Genomic DNA, 20866 nt, shown 5'->3' on the forward strand with positions numbered 1-20866 from the left:
ACAAGTGGGACCCTGAGGCCCTGGGCCAATCCCCTGCCTCGGGATTAGACACAGCTCTCCAAAAATCTGGGTGGGTGTGGGGAAGAGTCTCCCTTCTTGTTTTATGTGTCCGTGACCTTGGCAAACACCATGAGTGGAGGAGCTTGCTTGGCCTTGGCTCCAGCAGCCTTCACAAAGGTGACTATGAACACATTTGTGGCCTCATCTGCCCAGCACAACCCAGAGGTGAAAGCTGCTTGTTGCCGCCTCAGTTGGACTGGCCCTCGTCCCTCCTCACCCTTCCTCCTGTCCTCCCTCTCTTCCCCGAAATTCTCAGCATGAAGGACAATTACTTGTTCCTGAAAGAGGTGAAGAACCTGGTTGAGAAAACCAACTGTGAACTGAAGGTCTGCTTCCAGTATGTAAACCGAGGTGACCGCTGGATCCAGGTGAGGCACTGTGGGCTGGGAGGGATGTGGCCCATGCCTCAGGCAAGAAGAGCTGGCTTAACATCAGTGCCCTGGCACCCAGCAGCTCCATGTATGGGAATTCTGCTGTCAGCTCATACATGTACATGTGCACAGAGACAAATGTATAAGGCAACTCACTGCAGCATTGCTTCTTGAAGTAGCAAAAGACTGTCCCTCAGGAGAGACTGAGTAACCATATGAGGGGATAGCCTTACCATGGAGTACTATACAACAGCTAAAAAGAAGCCAACCTGGGGCGCCTGGGTGGCTCAGTCGTTAAGTGTCTGCCTTTGGCTCAGGTCATGATCCCAGGGTCCTGGGATCGAGCCCCGCATTGGGCTCCCTGCTCAGCGGGGAGCCTGCTTCTCCCTCTCCCGCTCCCCCTGCTTGTGTTCCCTCTCTCGCTGTGTCTCTCTGTGTCAAATAAATAAATAAAATCTTTAAAAAAAAAAAAAGAAGAAGAAGCCGACCTAAAAATACAGAATGCACTTCAAATTAAGGTGTCACTTGCAGGAAATTGTACATAGGATGTTATTGATTATGTTTTAAGAAATGGGGTTGATAGAAGTACAAACATGCTTAGAGCATGCAGAGACTATTTGAAGAAGGCTATGTAAGAAGCCCCTGCCATCGCTTGCTAGTGAGGAGAACTAGGGAGGCTGGCTCGTCTGACGGCTCTCCTTGGTGTCCCCACAGGATGAGGTTGAGTTTGGCTACATAGAGGCCCCCCACAAAGGCTTCCCCGTGGTACTGGACTCCCCCCGAGATGGAAACCTGAAGGACTTCCCGGTGAAGCAGCTTCTGGTGAGATGCTGAGGGCCACCTTGGGGTGGGGGGTGAGGGAACGATCCTGGGGACTCTTACAGGATAGAGTGGACAGGAGACCTGGGGGCACCCTTGACAAGTTAGTCTGTTGCCCAGAGCCTCCATCTTCTCATCTGCCGAATAGGTCAGTTGGGATAGTGACCTCCGTGGTCCTTTCCTTGGAGACCCTTCTCATAGGAAAGTGTGACCACTACCCCAGGGCCTGGCATACCACAAGTGCTCAATAAATGCACTGTTGTTATCAGTATCACCCACTTTGAAAGGCAGGAGTGAAAAGCACCCTGACAAGACTTCTCGATCCCTTGGATAAAAAAATTTACTCATAGGAGAGTTTTCTCGTAGGAAATGGGAACTATGGGAAAGAGGCAGCTCCTGCCCCTGCCCCACCCCCAACTTGCAGAAAAATCAGTTTCAAAGAGGAAAATTATAGTTAAGCAATTGTCGAAAATCGTGGTTCCAACTTCAAAGCTCACTGAAGCTGTGGTTTTCAGTCTGTGTGTGTTTTTGAAAGCAATCTGACCCCCTGATTCTAGAAGCCATTACCACTCCCACTGATGCCCGTAACCACTGGTGCAGTGAGGGCAGAACCCAAACCTGCCTCTTTTATCCTCACCTTCCACCTTGAACAGGCAGGGGAGGCTCAGACAGAGCACAAAGCAGAGACTGGGATAGACTGGGATAGGTCAGGGGCTTTTCCCAAGGTCACGTGCAGGGCAGCCTCTGCTTGAGTTGGAGACATTCATAGGCTCACATCTACTTCCTGAGAACCTTCCCTAACCTAGAGCCCTCACCACAGGGAGACGGTGGTAGAGCCTGGCCTTGCATCTTGTTCCACCCCTTGACCTTGGGCAAGCCACTTAACCTCTTCAAGCCTCAGTTTGCTCATCTGTAAATGGGGCTGGAAATGGTATTCCACTCGCAGGATCATTGTGAAGATTGAAGGCACCTAGAAGACGTCCTGCTGCACCTAATACAATGATCACTATTAGCCACTATTACGGTTGTCATTCCACAGCCCTGGACGTTGTCCTAGGTGAGGACTGTCCGCGTCTTCCCACACTGTGAAGGGTAGAGTCAAACTGGCCTCCAGCAGCGGTTGCCGCAGGCCTGAGAACCGAGGCCTCCCAGCTCCTGTTCTCACGTTCTTCCCAGGTCACTACCTGCCTTCAGTGTTCCAGGCTGGCCTGGTGCCAAGGTCCCGGGCTGCATTGTTCCTGGGGGCCTGGGCCAGGCCCGACTTTGTGCTGCGTGCCTGCCCGCCTGCGTGATGCCTGAAAGCCCAGCTGCCCCAGCCTCCAGCAAATCACACCTTGCCATCTGGGGCTCCCGGGCGAGAACGCGCTAGGCTGTGGCCATCCATGTCACTGGGCACGGCTATCCCTTGAGTCTCTCCACTGGGCCAGAATAAGCCACATCTTCCCACCTCAGGGGATTTTTTAACAAGAATTTTTGTCAGACAAGCTTAGTTCCAGCCCCAGTGCAAGTTCCCAAGCAAGCACCCTACTTTTTCACCCAAAAATCCTGAAAGGAACCTTAAAATTCAAAGGTCCCTGGGGTTATATTGTGTGCCAACTCTAGTTTTTTGGAGCTCTGTTCTAAGAAGGATTCTGAGGCTCTCTGTGGACTCAGTGAACAAATACGGGTGGTTGGGAATGGGTTGGGATGCTCTATATGTTACGTATCCGCCATTCCTGCATGTATTGGTCAGCTTTTACTAGGTGCAGCTGCAGTAACAAACAACCCCCAAAACTTAGTGGCTGACAACAACGAAGGTCCATTTCTCACTTGCACTCCGTGTTGCCGGTTGGTCGGTTGTCTGCGGCCCTGGTTCCTCGTGCCTTCCCCATTCTAGAGCCCAGGCTGCAGGAACAGCCCCAGCCTGGGAAATGCCATTCTCCTAGCACAAGGAGAAGAGAACACTTTGGCAGACACACACAGAGGATCTTATGCGTCACTTCTGCTCACATTTCACTGGCCAAAGCTAGTCACATGACCGAGTCCAACACTGGGTGGGGAATTCTATTCCTTCCACTGGGAGATGCCACACACCAGCAATGGCTCAGGATGCAAAATCCTCTTCCTGTGAAGAGGGCAGCAAGTCTCTGGGAACAAGGATACAATCTACCGCCCTCCCCTGGCACCGTATCCAACACCTCCGTTACAGATGGGGAAACTGAGGGTCAGATAAATAAAGAGATGAGCAGGGGTGTCAACAGCACAGAATGAGAACTAGCCCTGAAGTCATCAAAATGTCTCTGTGTCTAGAAGCAGAGGTACATGCAAAGACCCAGTGCACACACACACACTAATCCACACTTATATACTGTCATGTAGGCCCACCCTCACACCAACCTGCCCACAAACTCAGCCTCCCCGTGCCTTGCCCCTTGCTCTTCAATGGGAATAAGAAGACCCCCTAGAAACCAAGTGCCCACAGGGCCAGACCGAAGGTGGTGAAAGAGTAGTCATCAACGGGTGGCTGACCCGGGGCTAAGGACCTCTGGCTACAGGAGACTAATGATGGGTGTGTGCCCTCTTCCCAGGGCCCAGATTTTGGCTACGTGACCCGGGAGCCCCTCTTTGAGCCTGTCACCAGCCTTGATTCCTTTGGGAACCTGGAGGTCAGTCCACCAGTGACTGTGAACGGCAAGACATACCCGCTGGGCCGGATCCTCATCGGGAGCAGCTTTCCTCTGTAAGAGAGGCCAGGGTGGGGCTGGGGAGAGTGGGGGTGGGGAAGTTACTCTTTCTCTTTAGGAATGGCCTGGGTTGCTCACACATGGAGTGACTGGCTGGGAAAATGAACCCCTTCTGTGACTCCGAAAAGATACAGACACTCTTAGAAATAAAACCAAGTTAGCCTTTATATCTTAGTATGACTTAGGATCTAATATAAAACTAAATAAATAGCTCTTCCCAAAATGGGAGGGTATATAATGAGATTTAAACCAAGTAGGGAAGGGAGGAAGGAATCCATAGAAGTAACCGAAAGAGGCTGAGTGGGAAGGTACCATCAAGTCCTTGGGGTGACCCATACACAAAAGAGGGCTGAGAAGACATGGCCCTGCCCCTAAGCATGAGTCCCTGGCTCCCTGGCCTGTCCACAACACCATCACTCCCTCCCCAGGTGACCCTCTTCCCAATGAAAAGGCAGATTCTTCCTTGGTCAGGACAGTCACTGAAAGAGTGAGTACTGCGGGTCCTCATTTCACAAAAGGGCTGCCAGCAACCTGCATACATGAGATCAGCCAGGATTTGGGCACCAAGTCCCTCTGAGCCACATGGGATGCTCTACCTTCTGGGGGGAGGCCACTAGCCAGGCAGTGCCCGTTTGCCCACCCCCTCTCCTCCCTCTCCACTCAATAGCCACTCATCCATTCATCAGGTATTTCCCATGCCCCAGCCAAGTGCCAAGCCCAGTGCCAGCCATGGCATTCTAAACCTGAAACCCAGCCCCCGCCTTCAGGGAGACAGTGGAGATCACAGACATGAAACAGCAGGGAGTGGGGAGGGAGGATCATATACAGTGATAGAAAGAATGATAGGAAACCCGAAGAGGGGTCCTTAACCCCTTTGGGGAGGCCAGGGAGGGCTCCTTGGAGATAAATATTTATTGAGGGCCTTCTCTCTGCCAGGCACTGTTCTAGGCTCTAGGGATACATCAGTGAGCCAAGCAGACAAAGACCCAGCTCTTGGGAAATTTTCAATTAAGGTGGGAGGAGTACAGGAAATCAACATGGAAGCCAGCAAATGAGACCTTTCTGGATGCTAATAAGTTGCAATGAAGAAGGTAAAATAGGGTTACATGGTAAAGAATGATGGGGCAGGTGCACTTCAGCTTTTGTGGTTTTAAGGAAATGACTTGGGAATCGAGGCTTGAATGAGAAGGGAGCAGCCATGGAAGATCAGAGGGAAAGAGCATTTCAAATAGAAGGAACAGGGAGGGCAAAGCCTTGAGGAGCTAGCAAACTTAGGAAGTAGAACAAAGAGGAAGGGAGGGAGAGGAGGTAGCAGATCCAGGCAGGGGCCAAATCAGAGAGGAATTTCTTGGCCACTGGGAGGCCCTTGAGTAATAGTCTAAGGGTACTAGGGATCAAAGACCTCAGAGAGTCTAAAATTTAGGAAGGGCTTCCTGGAGGAGGTGTTGCTTGAACTGATTAAAGATGGAAGTTAAGTAGAAGTTAATGTAACAAAGAGGCACATGGGCTAGGGCAGATTTTGGAACCATGCCTGTGCCTTAGCCCCCTCCAGCAGTCCAGCAGGACCCCTGAGCACAGAAGCTGGTCTCTTTATATCCACTGACACCCTCAGGAGCTGAAAGAGCTGAAGGCTGGGCTCCATGGCCTTCGTAGAGGCCATGGCTCCAGCTAACGCCTCCTTCTTTCCCCTTGGGCTCAAATGCCTTCCTGCAGTACCAGGGTCTCTCAGCCCTGTGGTTCAGGCTCCTTCTCGTGACTTTTGCTGATGCCACCCTGGGTACAGGCTGGGTTGCAGAGGCTGAGCTCCTGTAGGCCCTCTGGTGAGGCAGGCACAGCGGGAAAGCATCTGAAGAGCTGCCTCCTCTCCACCCCTGCGCCAGGTCCGGCGGTCGGAGGATGACTAAGGTGGTGTGGGACTTCCTGCAGGCCCAGCAGGTGCAGGCGCCTGTGGAGCTCTACTCGGATTGGCTGACCGTGGGCCACGTGGACGAGTTCATGACCTTCGTCCCCATCCCGGGCACAAAGGTGAGCTGGCCCCCGAGGCTAGAGTGAATAGGATGATGGAGAACCCAGGTACTACCAGCTCTTGTCAGCAGGGGGCAGGTTCTACAGGGAGTGGACTGCACAGAGGAAGAAGGAAGTAGGCTCAAGTTGGTTTGCCTGTTGTCGCTGTGGCGGGTGAATTTTTAACCCAATATACCAAAATATTAGCATTTCAACATGTAATCAATGTAAAAATATAAATGAGAAATTTTATGTTCTTTGATTCATACCAAGTCTTCAAAATCCGGTGTGCATTTTACTCTTAACCGCACATCTCAATTCAGATTAGCCCCAATTCAAGAGTCCAGTAATCACGGGGCTAGCGGCTACTGGATTTGCCGTGATGCTCTAGAGAGCTCTGGGGTATAGGTCTGGGGCTTTTTCACTTTCTGAAGTGAAAGGAATGGCTGCAACTTCATACCCTAGAAATGTCGCGCAAATGGCCCATCCTCTTGGCCACTGGGAGATGCGCTTCCACCCTGTCCAAAGCCATTTTGGACTCTGAGCTTTGACGCGATGACATTGCTGAGGTGAAGGAATTTCTATAGCAGGAAGGGTGAGAAATACTCCCCCGAAACAGAGAAAACTCTGCCAGGCCGCCTTTGCCCCTCGGCATGGGGAGACCTGAGGCAACAGGCAGACAGGGCTCCGAGTCCCCAGGGACTCCCTCGTGCTCCCTGGCCTCTTCCCCTCTGCTGACACTGTCCCTCTGGACATCCTCTTGCAGGAATTCCGGATGCTCATGGCCAGTACCTCAGCCTGCTACAAGCTCTTTCGAGAGAAGCAGAGGGAGGGCCACGGGGAGGCCATCATGTTCAAAGGTGAGTGCCCACGGAACCTTGGCAGGGAGTGGGGAGCTGAGCCCCCAGAGAGATGCTCAGGAGGATGGGGCAGGTGATCGCTTTGCCCCTGGGCATCCAGCTCCCCTTCCCTGGGCGTCTGGCCTGCTCCAGGCTGTGAGGTCACCATGGTGGGAAGGAGCCCTGGCCTCTAGTGACCCTCGCTGTGGTCAGCCGGACCATCGAGCCACCCACTGCTCCTTATTATCATCAGCAGTGCCAAATGCTTCTTCAGGCCCTGGCGTCTACTTTAAATGGCACCAGGCCCAAAAGAGACTTAACTGACATGCGATCTGCATACAAGGAGCTTGAAAAGGAGATAGAGAAAAACATACACAACCCAATTTAGGGACAGGAAGAAAAGTGGGAGTAGATAGACATGATCTAGAGTCAGACAGTGATGACTGTCAGTCCCAGAGGGAGAAATTACCTGCTTCATGTAGACATTCCCTTAACTGGGATGGATGTTGACCAGGATTAGCTGTGCTCTTAAATTAATCATGGAAAGAGGGAAAGCTGATCAGGTGGAGACAGCCAGGTTAGAGAGGCCGTGACAATTTCTTCCTTACATGTTTTTCTTACATTACTCTGTGTCACTTTTGAGGTTGGTATCCCCAATCTGCCTACTCCCAAAAGTCGCGTTATTAGGGCTGGTTAATACTTACATACATCACTGCCCGCCAGATCCAAAGGCAGTGTTCCTGATAGTGACTGGTATCTAGAGCAGACAAGGCCAGTTTAAGCCCTCTGTCCTTTTTTGATTCCCCACCAATGGGAAATTTTTTCCTTGGATTGGCAGGCACGAGTCTGGATTTTCTGGAGGCTTCTTTATATACTAATCATACCCTAAAGCTACCCATAGGATATAGAAACCATTATCTTTGTACAGATGGGTCCAAGTGGGGTGTGGAGATGGTGCCGGAACAGGGCATGACAGCCCCAATCTCTTTGCCACGGACAAGCTACAAGACTGGGAAGTGCAACGGACCAGCAAACTCTTCTCAGATGAGGCAAAATAGAAGAAGGAGAAGGAGGAGGAGAAGAAGAAAGAAGAAGAAGAGGAAGGAGAAGAAGAAGAAGGGGGAGGAAGAGGAAGAGGGGGAGGGGGAGAAGAAAGAAGAGGAAAGAGAAGGGGAAGAAGAAGAAAGAGGAGCAAGAGGAGGGGAAGGAGAAGGAGGAGAAGGGGAGGAGGAAGAGGAAGAAGAAGAAGAATTATTATTAATAGCTTAGGCTCTGAAATCAGACTGTCTGGTCTGCATGCGGGCTCTGCCACCAGCTATGAGACCTTGGACAAGTCATTTACCTTCTCTGTGCCTCCGTTTCCCCATCTTTAATGCTAGCAGGCACCTCATAGAAATGCAGGAAAGATTCCTGAGTTAATCCCTCTAAAACATCTAGAAGGGTGCCTGTCACACAGTAGGTGCTCAATGAGTGTTAGGTATCACTAATCGAACCAAAATCTACGTGCGAACTAGGAGGTGGGTGCAGGCAGTGTGACCAGGGCAGGGGCCGAGCATGAGGCAGGTCTGGAAAACAGAAGGGTGACCTCTGGGTACCTGCTTTCGCCACCCTCACCTGGTCAGCTGCTTACCCTTAGAAGTAGGCTCCAGGTGGGAGACCCAGGTACCTACTTGTGCCACCCCCACCCTCTGGCCAGAAAGAGAGCAAGGCACCACCCCTTCGTCCCTGGTCCAAGCAACATGGTCACGCTGGCAGAGGGGCCTGGGTTCCCAGGGGCTCCCCTCCTGTGTCCCAGCCTGTCCCAGCTCCATCTCCCTCCTCCCAGCAGTTAGCCCAAAAGCTGGGGGGGTGGCTGTTGATAGAGGGGAGCACCCAGGCTGAGTACCTGAGGCCAGACTGTCCCTTATGATGTCTGACTTCTACAGGCTTGGGCGGGATGAGCAGCAAGAGAATCACCATCAACAAGATTCTATCCAATGAGAGCCTCATGCAAGAGAACCAGTACTTCCAGGTGAGGGCGGAGCGGGGGGCCCTGGGAGGGAAGGGTTTGTGCCCAGTGACACCGATCACATCCTCACGGCTTCCAGAGGGAAGGACCAACGGCACATGTCAGAGGGAAGGGCCTCCATGAGCATTTGGTCCAGCCTCCCTGCATTGCTCCTGTGCTAAAGCCAGAAGCTAAATGGAGGGACAAAGGCAGGCATGCGGGTCAGCAGAGGCCAGAAGCAGACAGGAAACCAGGGAAGGAGAGCATATCAGGCAGTGTCAAAGAGCCAAGAGCTCTGTGAGTCTAGAGCCCATGACATCTGGGGCCCTTTGAAATATGATGCAGGAGCGCCTGAGTGGCTGAGTCGGTTAAGCATCCAACTCTTGATTTCAGCTCAGGTCAGGGTCATGATTTCAAGCCCCATATGGGGCTCCATGCCCAGCATGGAGTCTACTTAAAAAACAAATTAACTAAAAAATAGATAAATAAAATATGACGCAAGCTCCAGACTGCCCTCTAGAAAAATGCAAGTGTCAATATACGCCCTGGATTTTTATGTATTTTAGGGGATCAGAGTTCCCGGAAGTTTACCATGAATGGATCCCACCTTCTGAGTCCCCGCCTCACTTCTATCTAAAAGCATGATTTCTGTGATCTTCTGTCTTCTCTCTCTGTTACCACTGTCACCGGGCCCTGGTGGGAGGGGCACTGGAGAGGTGGCAAGGGGGCTAGGTGAGCCCTAGAACTCTCCCTGAAGTGCTAGGGCCCAGGGTCTGCTACTGCAAACAGGAGCAGGGTTGACAAAGTGGCAGGAGTGTCCCCTCACTTGCCTGCCCTCCCTTTTCTCCCCTCACCCAGCGTTGCCTGGACTGGAACCGTGACATCCTCAAGAAGGAGCTGGGGCTGACGGAGCAGGACATCATTGATCTGCCCGCTCTGTTCAAGATGGATGAGAACCGCCAGGCCAGAGCCTACTTCCCAAACATGGTGAGGCACTCTGGGCCCCAAACCTCATCGAGGCTGATCAGGGGCAGCCAGATCCAGAAGGACCCCTCAGCTGAGGCTGTTCCCTCAGGAGGTCCTGGTCCCTGTCCTGGCTGAGCCGCTCTGTGGCCTCTCCCACCCACCCCAGGCCCTTCACCCTTCTGGGCTGCATTCCCTCCTAGGGGTGAGATGCTCATCCTAGCTGCCTCCCTGGGGTTCTGGGAAATCCTTTCCCTTAACAGATAGGAAAGTACCTTCTAGTTAAAAAAGGCCTTTACGGACAGGAGGGATGCTTGTTGTCGTAGAGGAGAATATTCTGTGAGACGGAGGGAGGTTATAACACACACACTGATCCACACTTGCACGCACACGCCCATTCATACACATATAACCACGTGCAAGTACTGTACACACAGATGCATGCCGAGGTAGGTCCCCTGGTTTTCCACTTCAGCTCTGCCATGTATGAGCTGCTTTGCCCCCTCCGTGCCTCGGTTTCCTCATCTGTAAAATGGGGATGATCGCAACACCTACGTCATAGGGGAGTTAGGAATGCCCAAGAGCTTAGAACAGGGCCCGGCGAGTAGTAGGTGCTCATTAAATGGGAGCTGTTGCCTCACCCCCATCATAGGTGAACATGATCGTGCTTGACAAGGACCTGGGCATCCCTAAGCCGTTCGGGCCCCAAGTGGAGGAGGTGTGCTATCTGGAGATGCACGTGCGCTCCCTGCTGGAGCCCCTGGGCCTCTGTTGCACCTTCGTGGATGACATCTCCGCCTACCACAAGTTTCTGGGGGAGGTGCACTGCGGCACCAATGTCCGCAGGAAGCCCTTCTCCTTCAAGTGGTGGCACATGGTGCCCTGAGCTGCGGGGGGGCTGTGCTGTGCGGGTCTCAGCCTGTCGCTAGCCAAGATTGTGGCGGGACCGGCCCTCGTGGTTCTTAGGATTGCAAGACGCCCTTCAGCAATAATGGTCAGGAAACTTGGGGTGGGGGGGGAAGGATGATTATTTCCAGGACCTGGAAATTTTGCGGCATACCTGGGGCCACACAGCAAAGTCGCAGGGAGAGAGAGATGGCACAGGCCTGGGGTTCTGCTTTTTGGGGGGTCGAGGGTGGGGGCTGGGGCTTTTGTGGGCTCCTTCTTTATTGGTGAACTTAAAACATAAAAGCAGGAATGTAAAACTCGGGGACGAGGAAAATCAAGGGGCCCAAATGGTCAGCTTTAGAAACCAGCCAAGATTTCTAAAACAAAGGAGCCTGGGGGAGGAGGAAGCCTGGACTTTTATCTAGTCCTGTGGCTGGCAACGAGCTTATTGGAGACAGCTTGCTTTAAAGTGGATACCTCAGGGGATCAAAGCCCAAGTCAGGCACTTGCATTACCAAGAAGAGAAAACACAACTGTCTGGCTTTGGGCTGACACGACAGGGGCCCTGGCACGTCTCTCCTTTCTCCAGACCCCTGGCACCAACCCCTTCCCCCACCAAGAGCTTCCCCCTGCCTGGGAAGGACATGACAAGGCCTGGACTGTCCCCCCTCCCCACCGGAGGCCTCCGGGAAGGGGGTAGGGATTTGGGATATCTGTACTTTGCCATCTCTCAGAAGGGCCCCAGCATCCACCAAAGTCACCCCTGATGAGTCTCAACTCGGTCCTTCCTGAAAACAGCTGTGCATTTGGCTGGCATCTGTATAGCCCTGACATGAAAAACAAAGAAACAAAAACTCTGTACCCAAACCATTCCCCCAAAGAGTCCTTAGTCCCTTGTCCACAAGTGAAGGAAGGGAGAAGGGAAGAAGGTTCTGGAGGCTCTGGGATCGCCAGCTCTGGCAACCGTGCCCTGAAGGTCAAGGTAGATCCCACGGAAAGGGACCCTGGGGCCCCAGACGTACCTTGAACTGCTGTCATCATTTCAAATTCAGCTCCCTTGGGGTGTGCAGGTGGCTGCCTCCAATTATTCATTCCTTCCCGGCCTCTCTCAGATCCCCTTGGCTTTCTCTCTGCAGTGTAGACATCACTGACTAGCTTCCCCATTCCCTGAGGGTCCAATAATTTAGCTTAGAACCTTCCCCAGAAGTGGATTTTATCAGACCTCTCCATTTCCAAGATGCTCCTTATACCTCATCTTTCTGATGGACACAGGCTCTCCCAAATGCTTGGGGGGGGGGCCCCCCCAGACCAGCGTCCTTGTACCTGAGAGCGCCGTGGGTGTAGATGCCCGGGCTCAGCCATATCCTTCTCCTGCCTGGTTCTCCATTCCCTGGGCAGTCCCTGGCCCCCCTCCTCGCATGCCTCCACTTCCTATTCCTGATGCCATCCCTCTAAGCAGCTAGATGGGAACTTTTTCACCATCAGCCAGGCTCAGACCTGCCCCCAGGATATGATTAAAGACCCACCTCTTCTCCCCAGACCTTAGACCCAACATCTAAGGACCTGGCCTGGCCCCCAGCCCAACAGCCAGTTCTGGACCAGCCGGTGGCCTTAGACACAGACTGTCTCTCCCATGGAAGTTCACCGGCGCATTTGCTGAACACCCTCTCATTTACATAACTAGATTAATTCCCTGGCTCCAACCCAAAAGACTCGGTTTCAACTTAAAAAAATTTCCTTGAGGGCCAGCTGATGTCAGGAGAATAAGTGAATTATAATTCCATTTTGCAGGCTAAAAAGAACCAGTTTATAGCCAATGAGAGGGTTATAAATTTGTATTCTTGGGAGAACAGGATTTCCTTCTTGGGTTATTTCATTCACGCGTTCAGCAAACATTTGTTGTGTGCCTACTAAGCGCCAGGCACAGTGCTGGCTTCTGAGGTGTATGGTGGTCAGTAGCACACTGGGCCTGGTCCCTGCCTCCTGGAGCCGGTCAGTTCTCAACATGCACTGTCCGCATCTAAATGGCCAGCATTTGTCCTTTTAGTGATGTGCTCTTTAGAAGCGGCAACTCTCTATATTCAGGAAATGCCCAGAGCACAGATCTTCCTGCAAATCAGTATTTTGGATGAAGGTGGAGGGTTCTTTTTCAACCAGGCCTCCTTTCCCACCCACCTGGGCCAGTACCATCCGACAGATCAGACCCCAGAGTCTTCAGAAGCTGTCGTGCCCCTGACTTTGGGGGCCAAAGCCCCAGATCTCTGCAACCCCAGAGCTGAAAACACCAAGTGCCTATTTGAAAGTGTTCATCTGGAGACTTAGAGTTTGTCGTGTGTGTGTGTGTGTGTGTGTGTGTATTAAGTTAATGTGGGGGTTTGGGGTTTTCTTTCATTTTTTTTCTACTCCACCTTAAGAGGAAGTGAGCACCTCCCATGTGGAGATGGTGTGTGTTTATAGATTTTTCTAAAACTCTCCCCATCGGTAAGTTGATAATTTCTGATGATTCTGGAGTGTCCAGGACTCAGACTCATATTTCCGTCTTGCTTGCCCACCCTGCCTCGTGTGACTACCCTCAGCGTGTGCACCTCCCCCAATCCCCATGGACTCATCGCTCTTCCCCACCCCCCACTTTCTATAAATATAGGCCTAGGATACAGTTCTGTGTTGCAAAACTCAACTAAGTTCCTGTTTCGATCTTTATTTTGAAATATTTTGTGTAAGAGGGAAGGGGGGTATGCCATGAAGATGGCAAGAAGCAGGGCACAGTTTCAACTTTCTGGATGAGAGACCATGATGGAGATCAAAAGATGTTTGGGGGGGCGCCTGGGTGGCTCAGTCGTTAAGCGTCTGCCTTCGGCTCAGGTCATGATCCCAGGGTCCTGGGATCGAGCCCCACGTCTGGCTCCCTGCTCTGCGGGAAGCCTGCTTCTCTCTCTCCCACTCCCCCTGCTTGTGTTCCCTCTCTCGCTGTGTCTCTCTGTCAAATAAATAAATAAAATCTTTAAGAAAGAAAAAAAAAGATGTTTGGGGAAGAGACTAATTAAATAGCAATAAAATAAACCATCAGAGGGGAAGTCATGTGTTGTGATGTTTGTTGTTGCCTCATCAACACAGCCTGGAGTGAAGCAGGCCAGACAGAGGCACTGTTCTGGTCTTGTAACGCCTGCTCTTCTGGGCACAAGGTCAGGGCTAAAGGTATCTCAAGAGTTTGGAATCCCCCACACATTCAATGGATGTGTATCACATGGCCACCACCCAAGGTCAAGACCAATACACACAATAAAGTCTGGCTGTGTTTTTCTGGTGGTGTTCCCCAGAAGCAGACCCTGAAATGAGCAATTGAGAACAGTGATTTATTTTTTATTAAGTGAAGGGTACAGGACAGGGAAAGGGAAGAAGCCGAACGAGAATGTGACTTGAGGTGTAGCCTCAGCCTGATCCCTGGAGAGCTCTGGAGCATAAGTGCAGCTCAGAATTGTCCCACCTGGAGGCAGAGTTTTGTACACCTGCACCAGCCAGTCATTGGCTATGGGGACTTTGGCTCTCTGAATGGGTAAGGTGGCAGCAGTAGCCCATGAGCAATCATCTAAAGAGGATCACAGCTGCAGTTAGCAGCAAAATCACAGGAGCTGGGGAGTGGGCTCACAACCAGAAGAGGATCTGGTAGGGCACCAACAGTGTCCACTGCTCTGGATCACATCATGTTCTTATAATATGGAATTGTTACATGTGGACATTTGTGATTTGACCCATGGTATAAAAATCCATACTACATAGCCATGGTCTAAGCGGGTCTTTGTGAACAAACTCTCTGAAGCCCAAAAATAAAGCCACCTAGTTGCTTGATGAGCCTGGAAGCCACTCCTCAGCTCTTTGGAATGGACCTGGGGGCTTCTTGCCCCTCAGCCCCATCTTGGACTTCTGGACTGATGTTTTGGTGAAGCCATCTTAAGAAGAGACTGCAAAATGAAAACCACTAGTTCTCATACTCCAAGACTTAACCCATGGGTCCAGCTCTCTGAGGTCATGCTTCCCTTTTATACCCAACTAAGGTGGCCCAAGCCACAGCAATGACAATCTTCACTAGGGTTTCCCCAACCACCAATTTCTGAGACTCCCCAAGGGATGGTGGTGTGTTAAATCCAGCCTGGTGGTACTTTCCTATCTTGGCCACTCACCTACAGCATGGCTGGAAGTCACCCTGAGACTTCTAGAACAGCACTTTCCAATAGAAATGTAATGCAAGCCACGCATGTAATTTTAAATTTTCTACTTATAGGACATCTTCATTCAGATTAGCCACAAGTGGCTACCACAGTTGAAAGCATAGTTCTAGAATCTTCTCTGCCAGGCTGAGCCCAGTTATAAGAGTAGGCACATTCCTGACGCCTGGGTGGCTCAGATGGTTAAGCGTCTGCCTTTGGCTCAGGTCATGATCCCAGGATCCTGGGATCGAGTCCCGCATCGGGCTCCCTGCTAGGCGGGGAGCCTGCTTCTCCCTCTGCCTCTGCGTCTCTCTCTCTCTCTGACTTTCATGAATAAATTAAAAAAAAAAAAGAGTAGGCACATTCCTTAAATCCCCAGTGTCCAGCTAGTCTGACTGCAATAGCTAACAAAAGTTTATTATTATAATACTGAAAAGAGAAGCATAAAATAGACATCAGCCCTCCCTGGCCCCAGTGCGCAGAGCCTTGCCCCTCCAGAAGGTCCTCTTGCCTGAGTGTAGCTGCTGCCGTGTTACCAGAACTGGCCTCTCCCTCAGCAAGGTGAGTACCTTTGGCCATGCCACCTCTGCCCACTCAAGATGAGAACCCCCACCAGCCTCATAGAAAATAGAACCGCCTCAATTCTAGCCTCCTTCCCCTCACTGTCATCTGGGATACAATTCGAGTCCACACGTTACTGTGGGATGTCGTCTGCAGGTCCCCAGTGAGTGGAGTTGAAGTCTCCATTATCTCAGCCCCTTCATTCCAAACGGGACCTGATCCATACCTCAGCAGAGCCAAAAGCTTGTGGAAGTGGGATCCCTCCCCCCAAAACAAAAGAGCAGCCAGGGATGAATTCTGCCTGCCCAGTGCTACATATCCAGGATCTTCACCCAAGTGGCATCAGGTCCAGGGGACCGAGGGCGATATTTTTGGTAACTAAATATAGTGAGTGACATCAAATGACAGCACATGGAATCTCATCCACCAGCTGAACAACCAGAAAAAGAACATGCCCAGGCAGAAAGCTCAGCTCTGCCGCCTTGTCTCCAGGCTGGCTGATGTGAGAAATCTGCCTTTTCACTTGTGCTTCACCTCTGGGCAGCCCAGGCTCCTTTTGAGCCCTGATCTCTGAGAAAACAAAGGTCTGGGCTTCTCTAGCTAGTCTGGAAGCAAAGTGCCAGGTTCAGGTCAAGCCTGCTTGTGTCCCAGCCCCTCATGCTCTATAAGCTAAGGCCCATTTTGTCCGTCGTGGGTATGCTGCCAGATGACTCTTATGGACCAGTCTCTGACCTGCATTCTGGAGCCCTCCTTACATGCTACCCTGCTACTGGAAATGTTACAAGGATTATTCTACTTACGTTCTGCAATTCCTGGCACATAGCGCTCGGCAAAGACTTTTTTTTTTTTTTTTTTAAGATCTTATTTATTTATTTGAGAGACAGAGAGAGCAAACTCACGGGGAGGAGGAGCAGAGGGAAAGGGACAAGCAGACTCTGAGCTGAGCGCAGAGCTCGACCCAGGCCTCGATCCCACAACCCTGAGATCATGACCTGAGCTGAAATCAGGAGTCGGACACCTAACAGACTGAGCCACCCAGGCGCCCCAAATACGTTTTGAATGAAAGAAAGAAACGCCTGTTTGGCTAGGCAATGGAAACAGAAAAATCAGCTCAACTAGATGTGAGGTGTTGACAGCCACCATTTCTTACTCACTGACTACGTGCCAGGCACCTGCCAGCTTGAACTATGTGAAAAGCTGTTTTGAAGGTCAAAATGATCAAATAGAGATGATTTCATATGATATTTTACATTCCTCATCGCCTCTGATTCCCCCCCACAGAGCTGTGGGGTTATTATCCCCACTTTACAGATAAGAAAACTGAGGCTCAGGGAGGAAGTGACTTGGCTCAAGTTTCCACAGCAGGAAGTAGCGGAACCAGGATTCCCACCAGGGTGATCTGACTCCAGACCCACCTGCTGAGCCTCTGCTCTGGACTACCCCGTCTGAGAAGCAGCTTCCTAACCCGAGTCCAGTGGGTCATCAGCTCTTTTATTCATAAATGTTTCCATTGTGCCAGTCATTTCTTAGTGTGGCCCATTAGAACCTTACAACAAAAATGCCCCACTACCTGCAAGCATATGTCTGGGGATTATAGGATTCCTATAAACCCCTCAAAGGCAACAGAGCCCAGGGTGAAATGACCTGTCCACAATGTAGTGTGTTCTCTCCAGGCTTCAGCTCAGGGTAAGAGGGCATCTCCAAACGTGAGAAGCAAATTACATTCATTCATCTGCCATATCCATTCTTTCTTCCAATTAACAGTTATTGTAAGCATCTATTGTGCATAAAACTAAAGTGATGGTATGATTTCTCATCTAAACCAGAGTGAAAGGGGGCACTACCAATAATTTCACCCGGATAACAGGTGAGACAGGAACCACGCTGGGCAAACCAGGATATCTGTTCTCCCTGGAAACCCCTATGCATGAGACATGATCTCATCCCTCCAGGAACTGATAGCCAAGTCAGGGTGACAGACAGGAGTCAGGCTGATGGAGTAGGCACTTGACAAATATTTGCTGCAGGGAGGAATGAAAAAGGTACAAAGAGCTGTAGAATCATACACACACACACACACACACACACACACAATTTTTTCCAGCTGGGCGAGTGACCGAGGGTGGTCCTGGTGTTCATTTAGGCTAGGATGAGCATCGAATGTAGGAATGGATGGCTGGTCAGAGAAGGGGGGCTGCCAAGCTGAGCAGAGATACAAGGGGGCATAAATGTGTGCCCTATTTCAGAAATGGTGATCATAGCGAGTGGCTAAGACACAGACTAAAGCTATGCTGGAAACACAAGGGTTTGAGAAATGGGGACCCTCTGAAGATTGGGATAGCTGCAGCCACGTGATCAATCCTGCATTTTAGAAAGAGGACAGTAGGGGTGCCTGGGTGGCTCAGTCGTTAAGCATCTGCCTTCGACTCAGGTCATGATCCCAGGGTTCTGGGATCGAGCCCCGTGTCGGGCACCCTGCTCCGCGGGAAGCCTGCTTCTCCCTCTCCCACTCCCCCTCCTTGTGTTCCCTCTCTCGCTGTGTCTCTCTCTGTCAAATAAATAAATAAAATCTTTAAAAAAAAAAAAAAGAAAGAAAGAGGACAGTAACATAAATATTTTTTACTGCTCTTAAACTAATAGGAAAATAATTTTTAAGGAACTACCTGAAGAATGATCAAACCATGGTACATGCCTACATTTAAACATTTGGCAGCACATAGACGAAATAAATCTATGAGCACTGACGTGGAAAGAGCTCCAAGACATTGGGGTGCCTGGATGGCTCAGTTGGTTAAGCGTCTGCCTTCAGCTCAGGTCATGATCCCAGAGTCCCTGGATCAGGCTCCCTGCTCAGCAAGGGAGCCTGCTTCTCCTTCTCCCTCTGCCCCTACTTGTGCTCTCTCTCTCAAATAGATAAATAAAATCTTAAAAAAAAAAAGAGCTCCAAGACAGAGCATTTGATGTTGGTATTTTTTTTAAAAAGGGAAAAAAAGAACGTCAAGCAAAGCCATGAATTTCTGTGGGAACATACATATGTATACACATGCAAAGAAAAAGATAGGGAAGCAATCCCATGAAACTGACAACAGTAATCACCTCTGGGAAAGGAAGTGTGACCGAGGGGATTTAAACTTTATCTATGTTGCTTGAAATTTTTACATTGTGAGAATTTAATTACATATATATTTTTAAATTTTTTTTGAAAGCTGCCTGAAACCCGCGGCATCTTTTTTATGCTGAAGTCTTCCCATCCTGATTAGCATAATCTCTTTTATTCCTCTTTTATTCCCCCAGCTGGGCTTCCCACCACAGTTTAAGACTGACCAGCTCCTTACAGATACACATTCATTTACTCCTGCCTGTGAGGAGACTGATTCTTTTTCCCCATTTTACATGATAGAAAAGTAATGCACAGAGACAGGAAGTAACTTGCTCAAGGTCACACGGCAAATGACTGATAAAGCAGCATTTGAACCTCCAATGGCCTGCACACTTAACCACTCCACCTCCCTGCTCTCTAGAAGGTCGAAATTGCTTTTAACTTTTTGCACCCCTCTGACTTGTTCTGTTTCCAGGGAGCCAATGTCTAGTCACTACCAATGAGTATTTACCACTATTTGTTTTTTGCGTTTTATTTACATGACTCTGTCTCTGATAGAAAGGGATGCTCAAAATTCAGATTCAGCTGGAAAGGGAATTTTATCATGGACTGTGTTGACAAAGCACACACCCACACACATCCAGAGGATCAAATTAACTGCTAATTTGAGAGTATGCTGGTGATGTGGCAGGCAGACGGGAGTGAGACAGAGGTTAGCAGGGTGGGTGAGCTCTAATTGTGTGTGTGTGTGTGTGTGTGTGTGTGTGTGTGTGTGTGTGTGTGTGTGGTGTGGTGTGATGCTATAGGGCCCACCAACGTGACAGTCCCCAGAAGGCCTCGGGCCATTTACTACGTCCCAGCAGCTGAGCTGACTTCAGCTCTGTGAAACGCAGCCCCATCTGGAGTGGGGGGGGCTCGTGACTTTTGCTCCAGGAGTTCCATAGAGGCTGCTCATGAAATTGGAGAAGTCTGTAGCATATGATGGTCCTCATCCCACTCAGAGAGAATATTTTGAGAAGTCTAATTATATGGTGGGGTTTAGAGGGAGGAGGGTTTAGATAAGCCCTTTCTAAGGTCAGGTTGAAAAGGGCTATTAGGGAGCCGGGGGCAGTTCCGTGAGGCAGGGGCATCCCCTGCAGGTGGACCAGAGTAGCTGCAACCACCACGTTCCCAGGAGCCTTGGGTGGCCTGCCTAGAGCCCAGCCATCTAACCAATGGAGAATACTGACCTCCTACCTGTATGACTTAAGTGAATTATTGACCCTCTCTGAGGCTCAGGTGCCTCAACTTTAAATGAAAGACAGAAATCCCTACCTCATGGGGTTGCCTTCATGATTAGACAGAGAAAATGTACCCAAAGTGTTCTGCAGAGGGCCCGATACACAGGACCAGTGAGTCTTCCAGAAGAAGCAGCTGACCTGGAGGCCATGCTGGGGGTTGGTGGTTGATTGGATGTGGCAGGGGGAAGAGTCGAGGTACATACCAGGTTTCTGGCTTGGTGGTGCTGAGAAGAGAGGAGCTGTGAACGCCTCAGGTGATATGTACGGTTGGAAAAAGGATGAGTTTCAGAGACCATTGGGACACCCAGATAGAGATGCTCAGGAGACAGCTGGACAAAGGGAAGGAGTCAGCCAGAAATGGAAGAGAGAGCCCGTTGGTCAAAGGCAAATGCAATCCTGAATTTTGGACGAAAAGGCCCCTGAGTCCCACCACGGAAATTAATTGGGGTGAGGCGGGTTTTTCGCAGAGACAAATAACTCCCAGGCAATAAAATTCCCTGATATTTCTCCCCTAGATCTTATCTGATAAATCTCCCCTAAATCCTTGGCCCTCTGGCTGGGGAGGAATCTGGCCAGGTTGCCCTAAATCACAAGACTCTAGAAATATAGTGGATTGTACAAATGATAGTTGATACACCACAATGGTTTTGGTTTTAATTTTTAATTCTGAACTGGATTTCCAGCCCTTGGGAAAGGCAGAGCTCCTAACGCAAGATTCCCACCCAGGATGGCTCAGCTTTCCCATTATCCAAAGACTAAGAACGTCTATTAAAAAATCTTCTAACCAAGAAGTGTTGTTATGAGGACTAGGGAAGACTATTTATGTAAACACATTTGTAAGTGATGAGGCTCAGCATAAACTTAAAGCACGTAGCCGACTGTTGAAAAGTAATACTTCACTCACTAGACAAATGGAAACAGACAAAAAAACCTCGGATCTCACCACAGGGACATCTTGGGAAGATCTGTCAGGAGCAGGCCATGAAAACTTCTAAGCCCTGCAGCTGTGCCTTTCTGGAATCCCAAAGTTCAGGGCGGAGGTGCAGCCATCCAGGAATTTATTCCT

General features: G+C 50.4%; 1 protein-coding gene across 1 annotated transcript in view; it reads left to right on the forward strand.

Annotated features, from left to right (window-relative positions):
- Positions 1 to 10895, forward strand: part of PADI2 (peptidyl arginine deiminase 2) — a 42348-nt gene extending 31453 nt beyond the window's left edge. Inside the window, exons 9-16 of the mRNA XM_045898591.3 lie at positions 317 to 428; positions 1146 to 1253; positions 3818 to 3969; positions 5854 to 5998; positions 6744 to 6837; positions 8742 to 8827; positions 9662 to 9790; positions 10419 to 10895. Of these exons, the coding sequence (XP_045754547.1) occupies positions 317 to 428; positions 1146 to 1253; positions 3818 to 3969; positions 5854 to 5998; positions 6744 to 6837; positions 8742 to 8827; positions 9662 to 9790; positions 10419 to 10652 (1060 nt within the window). The 3' untranslated portion in view covers positions 10653 to 10895. The remainder of the gene's footprint in view (positions 1 to 316; positions 429 to 1145; positions 1254 to 3817; positions 3970 to 5853; positions 5999 to 6743; positions 6838 to 8741; positions 8828 to 9661; positions 9791 to 10418) is intronic.
- The last annotated feature ends 9971 nt before the right edge of the window (positions 10896 to 20866 follow it).

Source organism: Mirounga angustirostris, unplaced genomic scaffold (genome assembly GCF_029215605.1).
Source record: "Mirounga angustirostris isolate CCGP_5_RB_7025 unplaced genomic scaffold, mMirAng1.0.hap1 SCAF_4, whole genome shotgun sequence".
NCBI lineage: Eukaryota > Metazoa > Chordata > Mammalia > Carnivora > Phocidae > Mirounga > Mirounga angustirostris.